The following is a 20,520-nucleotide window of genomic DNA, read 5'->3' on the forward strand; positions in this document are numbered from 1 at the left end:
TAATTTTCCCTTGTTTCACCCATATTAGTAATTAAACAGATAATTTATGGAAGACCTCTTAGGTGAGAATATCAACAGCTTAATTGCCTGTAATGAGCAACAACTGATGCAGTCACTGGCATTCACAGATGCTTTCTGTAGCAGTGCCTTCATTACAAATTGTGCTGAAGTGACCAATACCCTGCCCTTTATGTAGAAAAGTGCTAACAATTTTCTCAGTAATAACACCAAAACATTAATGTTGCTTTTTGCAAGCCATGAATGCAAAGGCCTAGGTCGCGGGTTTGGCGTTTGGCAAAACTAGCTCACACATCCAAAGACTGTGGAATATTTATATCCTTTTGCTTTTTTATCACTTCTGTCATATCACCCAAACCTAGTGCCACCTGTTTAGCTTTCCCCAATATTGATACCCCTGCTGATATCTTGCTTTTCTAGCTCAGATTCTTCATTCCTTCAAGCCTGTAGAGAGGGAACTGGCAGGAAAGTCTCCATCTCCTTGCTGAGGCAGGAGGCACTGTGATGGAAGTGACGTTCAGTCATTTAGTAATGCAGTGATTCAGTGCAGACTGTGACCCAGGCATGTCAAATTCAGCATCCTCAGCCTTCCTGAAGTCATGACAAACCACAGGAACAATGATGAGCTGAAGTAATCTGTGACAAAGGATCAGAAGGCAGAAGGCACCCACTTGCCTGTTGTTTGATTTCTATGGTTGTATTGTTTTACTGCATTATCAGCAGTGTCACTTGACAGACTAACAATGTAATACACTTTAAATGGCTGAGCTGGAGCTGAGATGCATTGGTCTGTCAGCATCTAACAGGAAGACCAGAAAAGCCAGTTGAAGGGGAGGTAGTGTTCTAATTTCAAAAAGGGAGCTCTAGCCATGGAAATTGTAAAAGAAACAGCATCTTGTGGATTCTAGAAATACTACATTTTCTATTAGATTACACTCCTGAACCCAGATTTCCTTTTGATTTTCAAAATTTAGTTGTTGATTTACAACAAATTCCTAGAAATACCAAGAAATGCTGTATTTCCTCTATATATTTAATACAATGATTCATTTTATCAAAGTGCTTGATTTTTTTTTTGTTTCAGAATCTTTCTTTCCTTTACTCCTATTTCAGTTAACTCCTATTTCCTCCAGTCCTCTTTACTTTATTTGCTGATTCTCTTCTGCACACCATTTTTCTCTTATATCACCGTTCTTCAATTCTACCTTCCATTTTCTGTTCTCTTGCAGACCCTGTTTCTTGGCCAGTATGTAAGCAGAAATAAGAGCCATCCTTAAAGCATTCTAAATATTTATTGTCCTAATCTGATTCTTCCAAAACATATAATTATGCTACATATTGAAAATAGATTATTCTGTGTTATGACAGGAATAAAAGTAAGATTTTTTAACAGGGCAAGCTTTCCAAGACCTGACACAGTGCTGTTCTAAAAAAGACAAGTTTTGATTTTCACATTACAAAGGAGAAGTACCTATACAGCAATATGGTAGTTGGAAGGAAACTTCTAGGAAATTGCTTTTCTTAGTTCTTAATTGCCAAAAGTCAGGGGATGCCTTAAGCCAAAAGAGGTTTTATATGTATGTTTTTTTTTTTTTTCTCCCTACATTCATGCCTCATGATTGTGGAAGATGCTGTCCATGGGCCATTGCTGAGTCAATCCAAGTTAAAACTTTTGAAAAGAAGAAGAAATGTAGTGAAAAGATACATTAAAAAGACAGTTAGCCAAGAGACTGTATTTAATCAAGGCAATAAATATGTTCTCACTTTATGACTCATGGAGACTCCACAGACAATTCATAACAATCAACTGGAGTTTGAAAGGTCCCAAATAGCAAAGGGCAAAAGATTATTTTAGCTGTGGCATGCACATGAACAAGTCCAGAATGATTCTGTGAATAAAGCTTTTGGTCACTCTAGAGGGAATAATTAACCCAGTATAAAATAATTTGTTCACTCTGCACCTAGAGACCCCAGGGACAATGTGAATTACTGAGGAACATTCCCAAGAGTGATATTGGGTTGGAGCTATGCTCTGCATTTGGAAGAATGTTGGGAATTAATAATTTACATTCAGTAATCAGAAATTTTAGTTCAGTTATGTGAAACACACAAAGCTAGGCTCCAATTTTCTAACCCTCATACGAACTTGTAGCAAAAAGTCATTGTCTGCACCCAGAGAATGAAAAAATTAATTAATACGCTGGGATGAGACATGTTCATCCTACAGGAACTGTTTGTACTTCCTCAAAGATTCTTCAATTCTTCCCTTTTCTGAAAGCACAGGTAGGGGTGTGCAGGTACAAGCACAGTAGCACCTATTCTGAGTTCCTTCCTTCTTTTAAAAAAGCAGAAAGATAAATTGATTCTAGAAACCACAGAGAACTGAAGACTTGCTATGGCAAGGCCATGGCTGAAGATGCTCCATAACTGGTCTCAGCTCTGTACTTGACTTGTTTTGCTCTCAGGAGTGGTGGGCATGGCAGGAGCCAGCGCCTGCCAGCCCAGTGTCCTACAGGGCTGCTTTGGGGTGCTCCCTTAGGTGACTGTCCACATCCTGGCAGCTTTCAGGCAGATACTCAGTGCGGGGAGAGGCAGGCACTGCGGTGGCCACACGATGATTTCAGATAAACGTGGGATTGTGGAATAGTTTGGATTAGAAGGGACCTTTAAGGGTGACCTAGCCCAAACCCAGACCAGGAGTGCAGGTTTCATGCCAGAAAGGTTTAATGAGGAATCTCCTCCTCTTTTGGGCCCTTGCTCAGGGAGCCTGTGTGTGGAATCCCACCTGTGCTTGGTTTGGAAAGCATTTTTTAATGATTTTTATAACACATGTGAGGCATGTTAGGGCTGCATCCAAGCAATCTGCAGAGAACTTTCAGCCCCAAAGGAGGTGATGAAAGAGTAGAGGCTGTCAACACCATGTGAGATTTAAACCCTGATTTCTGCAGATATCTTGTACTGAGTTTAAGGAGACACTGGAGTCAAGCAAAGAGTTAAATCTGTAAAGTGAAGTATGCACTTTTAAACATTTCATAAATTGCTTGTAACTGCACAAAATACCGCAGGGTGCATGTGAGCACCCCCACATGAAGCTGAATTGCAGCCAGATAAAATATCCTGCAGCTTTTGCTGATAATCCTGATGAAAGTGAGGCTCATTGTAATAGAAAGAAAATGTAGGGAAGATGTGTAGATAAGTGACCATTCTAAGTCAGTGACCTGGGGGAGGACATGATGCAAACATTATTTGATGAGTCATTGGAAGCTGTAAAGGGAAGAGTGGCAAACCTTTTTAGATAATTTGCAAAGTCTAGTCATTACATATATATATATATATATATATAAAGTTAATATATCCCATTCTGCTTTGTCATAGAACTCCTAGAACTGCAGCATGACAACACAGCTAGGTGAGCCAAACCCTGGTACACAGAGACAATGATTAAAATATCCATGTACAGAGGCAATGATTAAAATATCCATAAATATCCAATGATTAAAATATCTATTATTTTTAGATATTTTCCAAAGTCTGGCTATTACATATATATATAAAGTTAATATATCCCATTCTGCTTTGTCATAGAACTCCTAGAACTCCAGCATGGCAACACAGCTAGGTGAGCCAAACCCTGATACACAGAGGCAATGATTAAAATATCCATGTAAAAGAGACAAATGTTCTGGAAAACAGATGAAGGATGAATGAAGAGTAAACTTCATTGGGCACATCCTTAGAAAACTACTCCCTAGAAGTCATCTTCACCTGAAAACCTCTTTACTGGGGCATTTATTTTTGATTTAAGACACTAGAAATATTTCTAACTCCTAAGTAGCAGCCTATGAATGGACATTTTTTTCCATTGACTTTACTGTAGCTGTAAATAAATTGCAGACTCTACTCAGTAAGAGCAGTAGATGTTTTTAAATAGTGGCTGGTGGAAAAGACAGCAAGCTAAACAAACCAATGTTCTCATGTTTATGTTGGCAGCATTAATATCATCAATCCTGTGCTTTCAAAAATAATGTCTGGACTCTCCCTCCCCCCAGTTCCATTATTAGATTTACTTTAAAAATCAGGATAATTTTAAATATTGCAATTCTAGATATGCTTGGTTTTCTTAGAAGGCCATAGTTTCTGTGAGCAGTGGAAAAAAAAATCCCATTTAGGAGTTTTTCTTGGCATCTCACACGTATGGAATAAAATAATCCAGAGGTTTTCGTTTGTAATTTTAAAATGTCAAGCATTGGAAGGCATGTGATTAGCTTTTGAAATCTAGAAATAATGTACTGTCAGATGTATATAAATACAGATCATCAGAGTAATTTTTAAAAACAACCATGCATAAAACTGAGAGATGATATTTTTATTCCAAACAGGAGCGTTCATATTCACACAGATTTATCTCAAAATAGTAAGCAGTATACAATAAAACAAATTAATAATTTCAATATGAATAAAGCCCATAAAGTCCTTTATTTTTATGAAGAGATGGTTATCAAGTCTGTTAATGAGTTATTCTTAGGAGAAAAATGAATGTTTAAAGGCTCAATTACAAGATAACGAATATGACCTAAGCATAGGTCTGCAATTACAGAGTTTCTTACTGGTTGCTGAAATAAATGGGATATTTTCTTGATATGAGAGGGAAAAAAATATACTCTTACATCTGCACTATTTGCCTTTCAGGATGTTTCCCTGACAGGAGACTGCACCAGGTAGCAAGACACGAATAGGCATTTTGACTTTAGACCTGAGATTTCTGGAAAGTGTAGTTTAGAAATCAGAAAGAAAAAAAAAAAAAAAAAAACAACAAAACACCAAAAACACAGGTTTTTTTTCTCTTTTATAGATGGTTATTTGCAGTTATTGGAATGACAAAGTTTTTAATTTTGCAATTAATGAATCTACAAGATTTTGTATTTGCATTTAGTGAAAATGCAAGATTTTTGTGTGGTTACATGCAGTGATGCTGTTCTGGTCTGCGGGCAATCACATTTCTGATGACAGAAATGCATTTAAGCATATATCTGAGAGATTATAAGCAATGCCTTTGAAAGCAGTAAGATGAATTGCTAAAGGAGATTCACATGATTAAGCTGTATCACCAGTGATGTAATGACAAATGAAAAAAGAGGTAAGCTCATCCATGTTGTGGTCAAGCCAGTGGTAAGTGAGTAATTTCCACACTGCTCAAATTAGAAGCAAGTACATTTTCTCTCAGTGTGTGGCAATGAAGCCAGAACGTGAATGGATGGAGATGAGGCAGTGTAAGTGGAAACCTCCTGATACCTTGGAGCTCCAAATGTTGATGTCTGGCTCGACTGGAAGAGAGAACCATTGTCACATTTTATTTGTCAATTAATGCTCCTTCCCCCTTATTATTTCTCTTGCTTACTCTTACTAAGGCGCCTTGTCTTACAATGAAAAGTTCATCTCTGGAGGGTTACCTGAGGAAGGACTCCAAAGGACCCTGCAACTCTAGACTCACAATCTCTCTACATACAATATCAAAACCAATATCTGGTAAGGGGACAGCTGCAGTGGTGAAAAACCTACAGCAGGACCTGGTATCTTGTATTTACAGGGTTCCCAGACAAGGGAAGGAGTGATGAATCTGACTCCATGTTCTTAGGAGGAGTATAAAAATAATTTATTATTAAATAAATTATTATTTTAAATAATTTATTAAAGATACTATATTATAATAAGGAATACTATACTATACTAAAGAATACAGAAAGGGTACTTACAGAAGGCTAAAAGATACTGAAGAAAAGCTTCTGACTCTTTCCAGAGCCTCAACACAGCTGGCACTGATTGGCCAATGAGTGAAAACACACAAGAATCCAATGAGACAATCACCTGTTGGATAAACAATCTCCAAACACATTCCAAAGCAGCAAAACACAGGAGAAGCAAATGAGATAATTATTGTTTTCCTTTTTCTCTGAGGCTTCTAAGCTTCCCAGGAGAAGAACCCTGGGCAAGGGGATTTTTCCAGAAATATGATGGCGACACTGGTAGACTTTTCTCTTTGTCAATTAAAGGGTAGGAAGGTTTCTGTCATAATTCTGCTAAGAAGCAATCTTCCCTTGATAGAAGCATTGATAGAAGAGTGCCATGCTCCATATCTGCAAGCTCATCTCCACATTTGGCACTGTGGCCACTTTGGCCTCACACTGGGATGCTGCCCTGGTGACAAACACTCTGTGGGTCTCACTGTCTCTGAGCCAAGGGGAATATGTTGCTTGCCTCAATGAGATTTCCAGGTCTAAATAGGAATAAAGGAATAAACATGCCTGTTTATTCATAATATTTCTCTTTTTTTGCAACCATAGGTTATTGCTCACCTTCCTTTTTAACTTCCCAACTTTCTTCTGCAGAGAATTTTTCAAAGTAATGCAGTCAACAAAGAACCCTGTGATGCAAACTGTAGTTCTTAGATGTGTTTGAGATATACAGTGATGCAATTTCACTGGGACAGAACATCAGGCCAAACACACAGAAGAGTTAGAGCTTTAGTCTTAGGCTGAGTATCAATGCTTATTGGTTTGCAACTCAGAAGCTAAAAGGCATTTTGCACTGGATAGAGAAGATGTTAGGAAGAAAAAACTGCTTAACAATGTGCAGCTTCCCTTGTAATATTTACAAAAATTGCAGCACTCAATAGGCAGGCAAAACAGAATCAGTATATCACATAAAACTATTCAGTCCCTTAGCTTTTGAAAGATGATTTTAAAGGTTAAGTGTAATCTGACCCCACCATGGTATCTTTTGTAGTCATCTTTCAAAACCACAGATAACTGAAAATGTGTTTGCCCATCTAGACATGTCTGAGAATATAATAAGAAAATAGGAATGAGCATGTAAATTTCAGCAAAAATCACTTCCGAGTTCTGATTTTTCCTTTTGTTGCATCATATGTAGTTGTAGGGCTTAGAGGCTTGCTGATTATAGATTAAATTACTAATCTAAAATTATTTTATCTAGAAATTTTGCTAAACTCAGTATTTAGTTTGCATTCATTTGGTATAAAGCTTCTTTAGTAGGGCTACTTTAGGCAAATCATGGACTTGGGTTCAATGATGATGTCTCACTGTATTGTCTGAAGCATGGAATAAAATTTATTCACAGAACTTTAGAATCTACAGTCTCAAATCTTAAGTCTCTGAGTTGCTGCACTGATTAGAAATGTGCAAAGGCTCCTTTCATTGGACATTTGCTTCATGAGGACCAGGGAGAATGTTTGTTTCTGCAAGAGAGGATGAAAGGACTTGCTGCATGAAATACAGCCTAGAGATAACTGCTCTGGGTGTTCCTCTAAATTCCTGGATGCAAACTCCATCTCCTCTGGTCAAGCTAGATGCTTTCTGAAACACTTTCAGAAGAAGTCAGAAGGCATCTCACCATGCTTTATAAAGGTGAAAGGAATTTTGACAGCACAGTGGTTGAAAGAAGACTCACAGAATCAAAGGTCTCATGTCTAAAAGGAACCTGGATATTTTTAGCCTGTGGTAGGATCCTGTACTACTAAATTTCTGTAGATGATTATTTAACCTGATCTTAAATCTTGGCAATATTTGCCATTAATGGCAATATTTGCCATTAATTTTGTGTAAATGCTACTCAAGTCCATTAATCACAAGTACAATTCCTTACCTTGCTGTCTTTGCAATGTGTTTTTGCACATTTGAAGACTATTACACTCTCCCTGCTCATTTTGTGTTTCTGTAAAATAAAGCAACACAACCTTTCCTCATGGATCCTGTATTTCATTGTTGTAGTGGATCATCTTCCTGTTGTTCACCTCTGGGTCATCTCTAGCTGGTCTGTGTACTTACTGAAGTTCACTACCCAGAATACAATTTCATACATGAGTCTGGACTTCCTACTGCTGCAGAGTAACAGAATATGTCATGTTCATTCCCATCCAACATTCCTGTTTATTCATAGTATTTCTCCTTTTTTGCAACATATGTTATTGCTCATATTCCTTTTTAACTGCCCAACTTTCTTCTGCAGAGAATTTTTCAAAGTAATGCAGTCAACAATGTAAGAAATCAGTTCATGAAGAACAGAAGAAAGAATCTAAAATTATATTAAATCCAGTGCAACAAAGCCAGGAAAGCTTAAGTTATCAAGGGAGGAGTTTGTGAGAAAGTCTGTAAATTCCATTTCATGCTGCTATAAAGATGTGTACAGTACCTCTGCTTGAACACTGACTCTGAGCTTGGATGAGACAAGTAAACAGAAATTTTCAAGCCAGAATTTACCTGTATATATGAAACACCTGAAAAAACTGAGCATGGACAACTCTGTTACTTATTAATCAAATTTGCTGTCTGCTAAACTGGTGGAAGCTTAACAAGCTTGGGAATTACAGGAAGACTGATAGCTTGAGAAAGTGGAACGTATTCCAGGTTATGAGATGTAAAAGAGAGGAAAGAAAAAGAGGGAAGGAACTGAGATTAAAGCCAGTGGTGATCAAAGATGTGCCCAGATTCTCTTTTGCACAATACCAAGTGAGAGAAGAACTAAGAGGGCAGTGGACAGGTCAGTTACTATGTAAGAACAGATTCAAACCTGGACTATGGTGAAGGTTTTATTGCCATTAAGTCATGCTATTGCCATTAAGTCATTACCATGCCTGATGCACATGCCAAAAGCATAATCTTTTACCAGTTTGGTATTCTTCTGCTGAATCAAAGCTCAAAGACCCGATGATTGAGAACACATCTCAGCATCAGAAGCTCACTGAAGGACATCCCAAGCCAGAAAAAACTCTGGCATCAGAGAGTGCGTTTGGTTGTCTCTTAGAAAGAAGGGATATCATAGACATAGGAAGCAGGTGGGTAAATGCAGCAGTGTGATTTAAGAAAAGATTTCATGTACAAAAGCATGGTAACACATGTACAAAATATTAAAGACTACTAGTATGTGCATATGCTTAATGTGTACATTTGTTAAGAATGTGCATGAATTGTGTGTAAAATCCTGATCAGATGCAAGATACCTATCTTTCTGTTCTTCTTTTTTTTTTTCATTTTTCTTCTTTTAGTTCTTTTTCTCTCTTTCTTTTTTAGTCCCATATTCTCTGGGTGTTTCCCCATAGGAATGATTTTGTGCAATTGTTTTGTGAGTGATAGATGGGGCCTTCATCTACAACTACAATAGTGGAGCAACAGTGCCAGAGAGTGGCTGGCTGGGATAAATGCAGCTGGATTTGCCTTGTAGTTAAGCCTTTGGGACTTAGAACAAGGACACAGAATCATAGAATATGCTGAGCTGGAAGGGAACCCAAGGATCGTCGAAGTCCAGCTCCTGGTCCAGTGGTTGATCTGGGCAGTACAGGAAGAAGAGGAAGGCATGTAAAGTGGCCTGTCACAGAGTAATTATCTATTCTGTCTGCATTCCCTAGAAATTTCATGTGATTTACTCTGATTTTGTACACTATTCTTGGAAAAATGCTGGGAAAGATGATATGAGCTCTGACCAACAGTTCCTTTCCCTTTGGTCCTGCTTGCTCATACTTCCATTTACAGAGTTGCACAGGCTGCAAGCTGTTCCCATACTGTGGAGATTGCTCCTCCTGCTTGGGCAGAGCTCCTTGTTCATGAAAACATGTAAGCCCCAGGTCAGACAAACAGCACTGTGTCCCTTGTGGCACATCCTGGAATAAATGGGACCCGTGCATGGGCCAGTGACTCTGATTCCCCCATCATCTTCATTTTCTAAAGAGATGCACACCTAGGTTGCCCTCGAGTACCTGCACCTGATAGTTACCTCCCGTTGTCCAAGCTTTCACAGCCTGACAGGAGACTTCTGAAGGTCACTTGGATTCTCCTCCCTAGGTGAAGGAATAGGCTCTCCAGTTGGAGTGGGGGTAAATGCATTTGTGATGGATTGGGAAAGCTGAAGCTCAATAGGGCTTTGAAATATTTTACCACAGGAGCCACTTTATCAGAAGGCTGTGGGGAGGTGTGGGAAAGGTGTAGTGACCAGCAGCAGTGTGTGTAGGTGACCTTTGCTTTGGCATGTTTTGGAGGTGTGAATGTTGAGCTTTGTCAGCAGAAAGTGCAAGAGAAACTGAATTACTGAATTTTTTATTGACTATATCTCCTACTATGCCAGTTATTTTGGATGACTAATAAATAAGAATTGTGTACTAGAAGACCATTCAGCAAATGATTTCAACCCACATCTACCAATGCTTTTCTATTTAGGAATATTACCTTGCATCCAGAAAGTATTTTAGCATTATTAAGGTGGTATTTGTTTAAAGTAATTCAACAGGCTTTATATATTTTGCACATAAAGTAATCAGGTGAATCTCTGAATACTAATGTGAGAATTAAGCATTTTAATATTCTACTGAGATTTTTTCCTTAAATCACAGAATTATTAAGCTTCATTAAATCTTCTTATCCTCAGCCTAAGTTTTCAGGAATAGTCAAACTGATATTTGAAGGTAAGAAAATATATAATTTTCCCTCAGTCTAGGATCTTCAAATCAATTAGCTGAAGATAGCAGTGGAGTAAGGGTCAAAAATACAGAAAAATTTTGCCCTCTGAACAATGCTACACCATAGACTACAACATAGTCTAGTTTTGTTGAAACTTCTTGGGTTTTCATGAAGAATACTCACTAATTTGCAGAAGCGAGTGGGGTGTGCTAGCCTGATTGTCATTGAGGAGACTGAGACAATGTGAGTTGTATTCCCATATCCGTGGGGTTTGCGACAAAACAGGCACGAGGGGTCTGTACAGGAGACCTGTGACAACAAATAGCTGCGATGCGGAGCCCCTGGCTCCTCCTAACCTCCCTGGGCAGTGAATGCCCAGTTCCTGCTCACGGCCTCGCACACGGCCAGGCGTGGGTGCGGAACAGACCTGAAAGGGCAGGCTGGATTTGTGCTCGGGTGCGGGGGCAAAGGGAAGCAGCTCACGGGCAGCTCCCAGGCGCGGCGCTCCTGCAGACCGGGGGGAGCGGGCTGTACATCCCGGGGCTCCTGAGCGCATCCCGGCCCCACGGGACGGAGCCGCTCCGCACGCCCCGGGCCCGGAGCACCGCCGCAGGGTGGCGCTGTGACCCCGCGGGACCGCCCGGGGCCGCCGGGCCGGGGCAGCGCTGCGGACAGACAGACGGGGCAGCGCTCCGGACAGACAGACGGGGCACATCCCCGGGGCAGCGCTCCGGACAGACAGACGGGACAGCGCTCCGGACAGACAGACGGGGCAGCGCTCCGGACAGACAGACGGGGCACATCCCCGGGGCAGCGCTCCGGACAGACAGACGGGACAGCGCTGCGGACAGACAGACGGGGCAGCGCTCCGGACAGACAGACGGGGCACATCCCCGGGACAGCGCTCCGGACAGACAGACGGGGCAGCGCTCCGGACAGACAGACGGGGCACATCCCCGGGGCAGCGCTCCGGACAGACAGACGGGGCACATCCCCGGGGCAGCGCTCCGGACAGACAGACGGGACAGCGCTGCGGACAGACAGACGGGGCAGCGCTCCGGACAGACAGACGGGGCACATCCCCGGGACAGCGCTCCGGACAGACAGACGGGACAGCGCTCCGGACAGACAGACGGGGCACATCCCCGGGGCAGCGCTCCGGACAGACAGACGGGGCACATCCCCGGGACAGCGCTCCGGACAGACAGACGGGGCAGCGCTCCGGACAGACAGACGGGGCACATCCCCGGGGCAGCGCTCCGGACAGACAGACGGGGCACATCCCCGGGGCAGCGCTCCGGACAGACAGAGGGGCACATCCCTGGGACAGCGCTCCGGACAGACAGACGGGGCACATCCCCCGGGCAGCGCTCCGGACAGACAGACGGGGCACATCCCCCGGGCAGCGCTCCGGACAGACAGACGGGGCACATCCCCCGGGCAGCGCTCCGGACAGACAGACGGGGCACATCCCCGGGACAGCGCTCCGGACAGACAGACGGGGCACATCCCTGGGACAGCGCTCCGGACAGACAGACGGGGCACATCCCCGGGACAGCGCTCCGGACAGACAGACGGGGCACATCCCCCGGACAGCGCTCCGGACAGACAGACGGGGCACATCCCCCGGACAGCGCTCCGGACAGACAGACGGGGCACATCCCCCGGACAGCGCTCCGGACAGACAGACGGGGCACATCCCCGGGACAGCGCTCCGGACAGACAGACGGGGCACATCCCTAGGCTGCATCCCCGCGGCACCCGCCCGCTCCCGGCCCTGCCGCCCGCCTCGTCCCGCCCCGCAGGAAACATCTTTCTGTACCCGCCACCGCATCCCCGCGACTATCATGAGTGACACATAACACTTCTTTTCCAAAAAGTTTCAAAAACCGGCAAAAAGATTCACAGGTGGCGGGTGGTGGTGGGGCTGTATCGTGAATGAGTTTTTGGCGTTGGTCGAAGAGTTTGGGAGGCAGCTGTGGGTAAAGTTAGGAGGCTGTCCGAGACATGGTTCTGCAAAAGTGAAATATAGAATCAAAGTGTGATGGAATATTCTGAGTTGGAAGGGCCCCACAAGGATCCTCAAAGTCCAACCCATGGACTTGCACAGGACAGTCCCAAGAATGGCACCATGTGCCTGGGATTCCTGTGATTCTGTGAAACACGGCCTCATCTTACCAAACACTGCTCAAAAAATAATGGGGGTGAAGAACAAAATAATCCTTATGTTGGGTCCGGAAAAAAAATAATAAAAAATGACATTTAAATACAAGGAAATGAGTGTGAAGGGAAGACTCGGCATTTTTAAAGGACAAATTGTCTGTAGTTGAGTGTTGATGACAGTGTAGCCGAGCGGACTGGAGGAGAGCTGGCTGCCTCCGAGAGCCGGGGTGCTGATTGTTAAAGAATGAGACTGAGGAATGCGGGGGAAAAGAGCCAAACCGATCCGCAGCAGAGGAATCGGAGCTGGCGGTGCACTGGGAAGTCTCGGCCGCCTTCGTCGCTACCGGGGGACTTGCCCTGAGCCCCCCATCCCCAGCACGGCCCTTCTCTGTCCCGCTTCGCTCCCAGGGACTGGCCTGGGGTCTCTGCCCCGTTCCTGTGGGCACAGTGGATGGTGACAAGGTGCGGGCAGCCTTTACTGCGGCAGTCTGAATGTGACCTGCGATTTCACACTGCGCCTCTTCAACCACGGCAGCCTGGCTGGCCTTTAAAAAAATCCTTTGTTTTCTCCGTCGGGATAGATACTTTTTACCATGAAGTTCTATGTTCAGCCTCTTCTGCTTGCTTGTCACTGCCTGCTTTCCTTTCAGGCTTTCCTGGTGTGTGTTTGGCCGATTCTCTCTGAGAGATGCCTAGAGCCATCTGTGCTGACTGTTGCTACACGTATATGAATGTGTGTGTAGGAGAGGGCAGAGGTGCACGAGTTTTTCCGTATCTGTGTAGCTCCCTGCAGCCCACAGACTTGCATCGGAGTGCTATTTAAGCGTGCATATGCATGCAGATCTGTGCCTCCGGACAGGCACACATTGTGTAGTAGGCTGGAACAGATAATTCCGCAGAATGCAGGAATAAACGGAGCAGCTCAGAAATCAGGGAGGAAGAAAAATAGAAAAAAAAAAAAAAAACAGAGAGGAAGAAATGAAAGGAAAAAACCCCAAAAATCAGAAAGAAAAGGAAGCCTTGCTTCATTGTTAGTGTCTGAACACAAAGTGAGGTTTTGTCCCACCGATTAATCTCTCTAGGAGCAGCAAACTGACTATCCTAAGCTAGTGTTACAAGCTAAGTGTATCAGTTGCTCAAAGGAGGAAGCATATTCTCTTACTGCGGAAAATTATATCAAATTTGGTGGCAGACATTTGTGTCCAGCAGGGTCAAATGGCCGAAGAAGTAGTCTGGACACATGTTGCTTTTTAGGATACAGCTGCCAGCAAGTGGGGATTAAAGCCTGCCTCTGTTTGTTTAGAAAGAAAAAAAAAAAAAAAAAAAAAAAAAAAAAAAAAAAAAAAAAAAAAAAAAAAAAGACGAAGAAAAAAATTAGAAAAGTTTAACAGTTTCTTTTGTGAAGTCCGTACATTGCAAATCCAGCCGCGTTACCATACTAAAGGAAATGAAAAAATGCTTCGGTTTGAGAGGACGAGTCCTTTATTTCCCTTATTGAATACGTTTCATGTGTTTTCCCCAACACCCCGGCTTAAGGACATGCCTTTTGAAACACAAACACACGCACAGCTCGCACACGCACACACAGATAAGATATGTATTAGATCCTGACACATGCGGGGTGGAGGGAAGAGCGGGAGAGAGAGAGAGAGAGAGAGAGAGAGAGAGAGAGAGAGAGAGAAGGAGAAAGAGAGATCCTCCTACCTGGAGCCATAGATTGCAAGATACGTAGTGTTACCTGAGGAAGTCAGAACAAGTAAAAACAGATTGAACTTCAGGGCTCTATGAGGCAGTTGATCAAGATCAGTGCTTGCTCATTCTCTCCCTCAGACTGTCTGTCTTGGGGTTTTGTTTTACTGTTTTGAGCGGCCCTTTCCGTTTTTTCTTCCTCTTTAGCTTTAATATCGGAGCCGGTTTCGGTCACCATGGCTCTGGGAAGAGCTGCCTATCTGCGCGGAGTTGACTTTTTGCAGCTCGGCCGGCTTTGCTCCTGGGTAGCTTCAGCAATGCTCTTGACTGGGATTTAATCGACAAGATCAGTTCGGCTTTTTGTGCAATTTTTATGGCTCAGTCCATTTTCTAGATCATGCACAGAAACTTTCGGAAGTGGATTTTCTACGTGTTTCTATGCTTTGGAGTCATCTATGTCAAGCTAGGGTAAGTCCTTCTGCACGACAAATCTCCTTGCCTTTTGGGTCACGTTAAGTGCGGAGTTGGGAGCAAAATACTGCAGAGGAGCTAAAAAAAAAAAAAAAAAAAAAAAAGAAAAAAAAGGAAAATATGTGAATATTGTTTGTCTCTCCGCCTGCGGGTGTCCCAGCGCCGGCAGCCCCCCGAAGCACGGCTGTCCCGTCTCCCCCGGTCCCGGGCCGGGGCGCTCCGCCCGCCCCGAGCCTGCAGGGAGCCGCTCGCTGGTGATGACGGATCCTTTTATTTTGTACTGCTTAAGCGAACTTAAATATTATCTCTGGCTTACAGTACCCTCGGAGGAAAAAAAAAAAAAAAAAAAAGAGAAAGAAAAAGGCAGCCTGACAGAGTTAACTCAGGCGCTGCTGCTGGGACAATAGAGCAGGGCTGAGGTATTAGGCGAAAGGGGCGGGAGGAGGGGAATCCCTGCTCTGAACCTGCGCTCAGGGATTTGGTTTATGCAGGCCTAGACACAATTTGCGTTTCTATCCATCACAAGGACGTGTTGAAATTAACTTGACAACTGGTCCGGCTGCCTCTGCTCTGGGGCTCCCGGGAAGCCGAGCGGGCTCGGGCGCAGGGACCGGCCCGGGGCCCTGCAGGGTGCGGCGGGGGCTCCGGGGAGCCCGCTGTTTGCTCCACGCTGTTTGATCACCGCAATCGGTGCACGCGGTTATTTTGGCTGCCAAGTTTCGCCCTCTTTCCCTCTGTCTCTCCCCCCAGTGCCTGTATGCCCTTATTAATATTGCTCGTCGCAGTAGGCTGACTTGAGTTGAATTTCCACATTCCTGAGCCCCAGCCGAGTCCTTACCTGTCGAACTACAAACTCTTTAAAGATCCTGTCTTTGCGGGACTTTTTATGCTTTTTTTTTTTTAATGATCAAGAATACTTAAGGTGAGTTGCAATCCAAAAACGCTCGCTCCCCACCTTGAAATCAATACGGGGAAGCCAAAGGGCAGCTCCCAAAGGCAGGAGAACGGGAGAATTCCCCAGAGAAGGGGCAGGCTGGAGCTCGGCCGGGGCAGCGGAGCGGGAGGGCAGCGAGGAGCGGCCACGTCCCCGCTGTCAGCAGCGCCGGGAGGAGGGGGAGACCAGAGGAAGGGAATCTGCGGGAGGGAGCGCGCCAGAGCCGAGGATTAAGGTTAAACAGCGCGGGGAAGGAATTAAACTGGGCTCCTCGGCGGTGAGAAAGGAGCGGCAGGCTCTGTGCAGCCCTCCAGGGGCTCTCAGCAAGGGCAGAGCTGTCCCGTTTTCAGGGTGCCGGCGAGACCCTGGAAAGAAGCCGGCTGCTTCCCGGAGGGTTCCCAGCGGGTTTCTCGGGAATCGCATCCCTTTGCGTTTGCTCATTTAGGTGTTTTTGGCACGGCTCTCGGCCCGCCCCTGCAGCCGCAGGTGCCGCCGCGGTGGCCGGCGGAGCGGGGCGCTGGCCCGCGGGGGATGCGCGGGTGCGGAGGGGGCACGGCCTGCGCGCTGCCCCTGCCCTGAGCCCGTGGGCAGCCCTTGTCTGCCCCTGGGCCGGCTGAGCCCGGGGATAGCCCCAAATCCTGCCTGCTGCAGACAGGTCCTTTCAGTGCTCTGACCTTTGCGGGGCCGGGAACCTGCGCCGCTCTCTGTGGTAGCGATGTCGGCTCTGTCCCCCTCTGGGCTCGGATTGCCGGGAGTGTAGATGTGTGGTGAATTGTTGGGGCTGTGTATCCATAAATGAAGGGATGACAGGGTACCCAATCTACTTCAATAGCGTGAGGACTTTGTAGAGCACACCCTTCACACAGAGGCAGGCGAGCTCAAGGAAAACGCTTTGCAAAATGAGGGCAATGGTGCAGCTATTGCTTTCCCTGGGGCTGAAGGGAACTGGGGATTGGGCAGTCTGAAAGGCAGATCTGTCTTCGAAATTGGTTTTGGCTGTTTTAGAAGGAGATTCAGAGCAAAAATCACAAGAATGCTGTCGCACTGAGCCTGGAAGTGAAACTGAGCGGACATCAGGAACAGTAAAAGCCCTTGCGGAAACCCTATCAGATCCATCACCATGCCTGTAGGGCGATGAGGATACTTCACTTTCTCTGAACAATAGCAGAGAAATTTGCTCTGAGATCCAGGGCTACTTCAAGGCTAGGCATGTGGGATGCAATTATTTCCTCTTTCATCACCCACTGGAACTACCATTTTGTTGAAACCATATCCTTTGGGTGTAATGATGCCTTTTCTGGTGAACTCTTTGCTTTGAAAAGGGGGAGGTGAAGGTGGATAAAATGTCTTCCAGGACATTCTGTTGATTTTCAGCGGGAAGGAGGAGAGAGCCGTCGTGTCAGCCACGGCAAGAACGGGAGTCTTGGCAGGGTTGTTTGTTGTTGTTGTTGGGGGTTTTTTGTTTTTTGGTTTGTTTTTTTTTTTTTTTTTTTTTTTTTTTTTTTTTTGCTGCTGAGCACGTCTTCGTGTCTCAATAAAACGTGCTAAAAGCTCCATTTTCGGTGGCAAACATGACACCGATGGGAGAGAAAGTAACGCAATACATAAGCTGTTGGACGGGCCGGGGTGATGCATGCAGGATCCCATAAAGAAGCCACTATCTCCTCCAGTTAGGAGGAGAGAGCAGGTCCCACTCAAGCAGTCCTTCCTCTAGGGGATCTGGGGATCTTCCGTCGTTCCCGTTTCTATTTCCGGTCCCCCAGATTGCTGGAGAAACAGGGATGAGGTGAAACATCCCTTAATATTTCTGTCGAAGACGTTTCCAGGCACTGAACCATTAAGTATCTGCAGCCTTGCTGACTTCATGTAACCCCCCGCGACAGCAGGTCACATCAAACATTGACCTCAGGCAGGATTGAAACAGAAATATTTCCTGCCAGGATCACAGAGCATTCGGATACCGCTTAATTCGGATACCGTTTTAATTATAAAATACATCAGAAATTAAAAATTACCGCAGTAAAAATTTACAGTGCTACAGATGCAAATAACAGCGGAAGCTCTGGGTATGAGTGATGCGCCTTTTGGAAAGATGAAGTCGTGGGCAATACCCAGAATATGGGGGCAATCCCCACCCTTTTCCTCTTTATTCTGGAGGAAAAGAAAGGTGACAGCCGGGCAGCTCCAAAGGGAGCGGGGAAGATCCCCGTTTTCCAGCGGAGAGAGGGTCACTATGACATTAGAGGGATGCTGGCGGCGGGAGCTGATGCTGCCCGAGGGAGTAGCGAAAGGTGTCGGCAACCCTTTGAGGGGAGGTAGGAACGCTTCTTTCGTGCCCATCCGAGCCGAGGGCGCGCAGGGATGCGGACATCGGGGACCCCGGCCCGTTCTGGGAAGGGGTTCTGGGAAGGCCGGGGCGCTCCGCTTCCCGGGGCTCCCGGGGATGCTGCGGCGGGGAGCGTGAGAGCCGGTCCCGCTCGCCTCCCCCGCGGCCAAGTTCGCCTTGCCTTTGCGACGTTTGCGGTACAGGCCAACGAAATCCTGCTGCCCTCGGCATCGGCGGGGCTGTCCGGCCGCGGGGAGCCCGCCCGAGCCTGCCCTGTCCCCCCGGCCCTGGGCAGGCATTGACCGGAGCTCAGCCTCGACGGCGGCAGCACGTGGAGCGCCGGGAGCGGCGGCGAGGCCCCGGCAGGAGACCCCGGGATTCCTGCCCGGAGCGCCGCTGCCGGGCACCGTCCCGCAGGAGGGAACATCGCTCCCCGGCCCCTCCATGGACAGGTGTCGTTGTGCTGCCGCCGCCCCATTCCCTGCTCTCCCATCGCCCCGACACCGCTCATTCTGGGACTCGTTGTTGCCTTCTTTCCCCCGGCACTGGGCTCGATGAGATACAACAAACGCCCGGTTCCGCCCAGAAAGGACCCGGTGTGTTCTTCACCTGGCGCATCTTCCCGGCTTCCGACGTGCCCTTCAGCCGGGCGCTCCCCAGGCTTGGGGTAAAAAAGAATCCGGGGCTGGGAATAGACAGATAATAGGGGATTAAAGAACAACAACAATAAAGCAAATACTTTATTAGTGCCCGCCCGACTATAGTGTCGGCAACTATTTCAGTGTAATTCTGCCCCATTTTGTCCAAAACACAGCTGTTTCTGGGAAAAGGAGCGACAGATGCTGAAGTGCCCGTCTAAGACGTTGCCGACAACACCTCCTTTCCAGCGTGACGTTTTATTGAAGGGAATATTTCCGTCTTCAATCAACAAAATGAGTGTGGTACTCGCTGATATATGTATAGAAACCATTTGGATGGAATTTGCAACGTTATTCTCATCATCATCGTCATAATCTTCATCCTCCTCCTCATCATCATCATTCAGCATCAATAATTTTTCGCCATAATAACCGGCCCGTGGTTTTAGAATAAAAATTAACTCCTGGAAAAGAAAACTGCACGGTTTGATTTCTTTATACGACTTTTCTTCCTCTACACAGCGCATCTGTGGATAAAGTCAGTTTCGACCTGAAAATGATGGAAATTGGCAAACCGTCTTCATTTCAGGTGGAGTGGGTCAAACTCTGCCAGCACCAGTCCGAAGTTTTCCGGTGCCAACTTTTATTTGCATTTTTACAGTTCGCTGTCCCTCTCCTTTCCCTCCCAGGCACATCTTTAAAAGCAGACTCACATTTAAAACACCTATCCGAGGCGGGACAAATGCTAGAAATAAAACATTCCAAGTGGCTTCTCGTTCTCCTGCTTTCACGCTCAGCAGAGTTGCCCCAGCCGCATGTCTAGCAGGGAAAAGGGCACTGAGGAGATATACATCTCTAACTCTATATATAGACTTGTATGCACACTTAGAGAAGTATAAATACGTCCATTTTAGAATCTGAAATAATTATAAACAAGACGGTTCGGGGATGTAAATAATCGTTGAAAGGATTAAGCTTCGGTCTCTTGTTAATCGAGATCAGCGTTTCTCGAAAGGACATTGACTGCCCCAACCTCTGTGCTGAGCTTGCAGATGAGTGGTTAAAGCAACCAAACCCCGAGAAGATTTTTATCGCATATCGAGCGGCATACAACGTTTTGGCACCAGTTCTGCCATTCCCAGTCCATCTGAGGGCATATTTCGTTGTGTCGCTGGGACAGCTGCACCCATGTTCTGGGGCTGGTGAACTGGAGGAGGTGTTACCAGGGCGTTCGGTAACACCAAGACATCTCCTTCGGTCAATAGCCAATTAACCTGAGACGAACATTTACAGACCGAGGACACTTCGGAGTCTGGTTCTTGTTCGTTTCAGCTGCATTTCAGTTCAAGCGCCTTCTGTGGCCGCTTATTTTTCGGGGTTCGTTTTCAACGCCCAGCCCCGGTATCCGCAGCGCACGTATTTCACCATCGCTCTCAGCACTTCCGAAATCAAGGACAGACACCCAACAATGCAGAGGAAAAGCGATGTCTCCTGCACGCCCGGGGCTGCTCAGGGCTCAGGGCTCGGGCCCGCCGGAGCGGGAAGGGTCGAGCATCTCTTTGCCGCGGTGCCAAGGGGCAGGAATCGCTCGGCTCAGGGGGAAGGCGGGGGAGAGGCGACAAACCTGCCGGGAAACGCCTCTCCGGACTGGCATCTTCTCGGAAACGAGAGAAGCAGAGGGAAGAGCGGAGAGGAAAGCTCTTCCTGCGGGGGAGGCGAGAGGTGTGGGGAGCCGGGAGCCGCCGGCAGCCGCCCCCCGCTCGCTCCCTACAGCGGCTGCTCCGCGCTGGTCCTTTCCCGAAACCCAATCTCGCC

The 20,520-nt window shown here is 46.1% G+C and overlaps 1 protein-coding gene across 1 annotated transcript in view; it reads left to right on the forward strand.

Annotated features, from left to right (window-relative positions):
- Nucleotides 1–14,712: 14,712 nt before the first annotated feature.
- Nucleotides 14,713–20,520, forward strand: part of WNT7B (Wnt family member 7B) — an 89,355-nt gene continuing 83,547 nt past the window's right edge. Inside the window, exon 1 of the mRNA XM_059472390.1 lies at nucleotides 14,713–14,804. Within this exon, the coding sequence (XP_059328373.1) occupies nucleotides 14,734–14,804 (71 nt within the window). The 5' untranslated portion in view covers nucleotides 14,713–14,733. The remainder of the gene's footprint in view (nucleotides 14,805–20,520) is intronic.

Source organism: Ammospiza nelsoni, chromosome 5, assembly GCF_027579445.1.
Source record: "Ammospiza nelsoni isolate bAmmNel1 chromosome 5, bAmmNel1.pri, whole genome shotgun sequence".
Taxonomy (NCBI): domain Eukaryota; kingdom Metazoa; phylum Chordata; class Aves; order Passeriformes; family Passerellidae; genus Ammospiza; species Ammospiza nelsoni.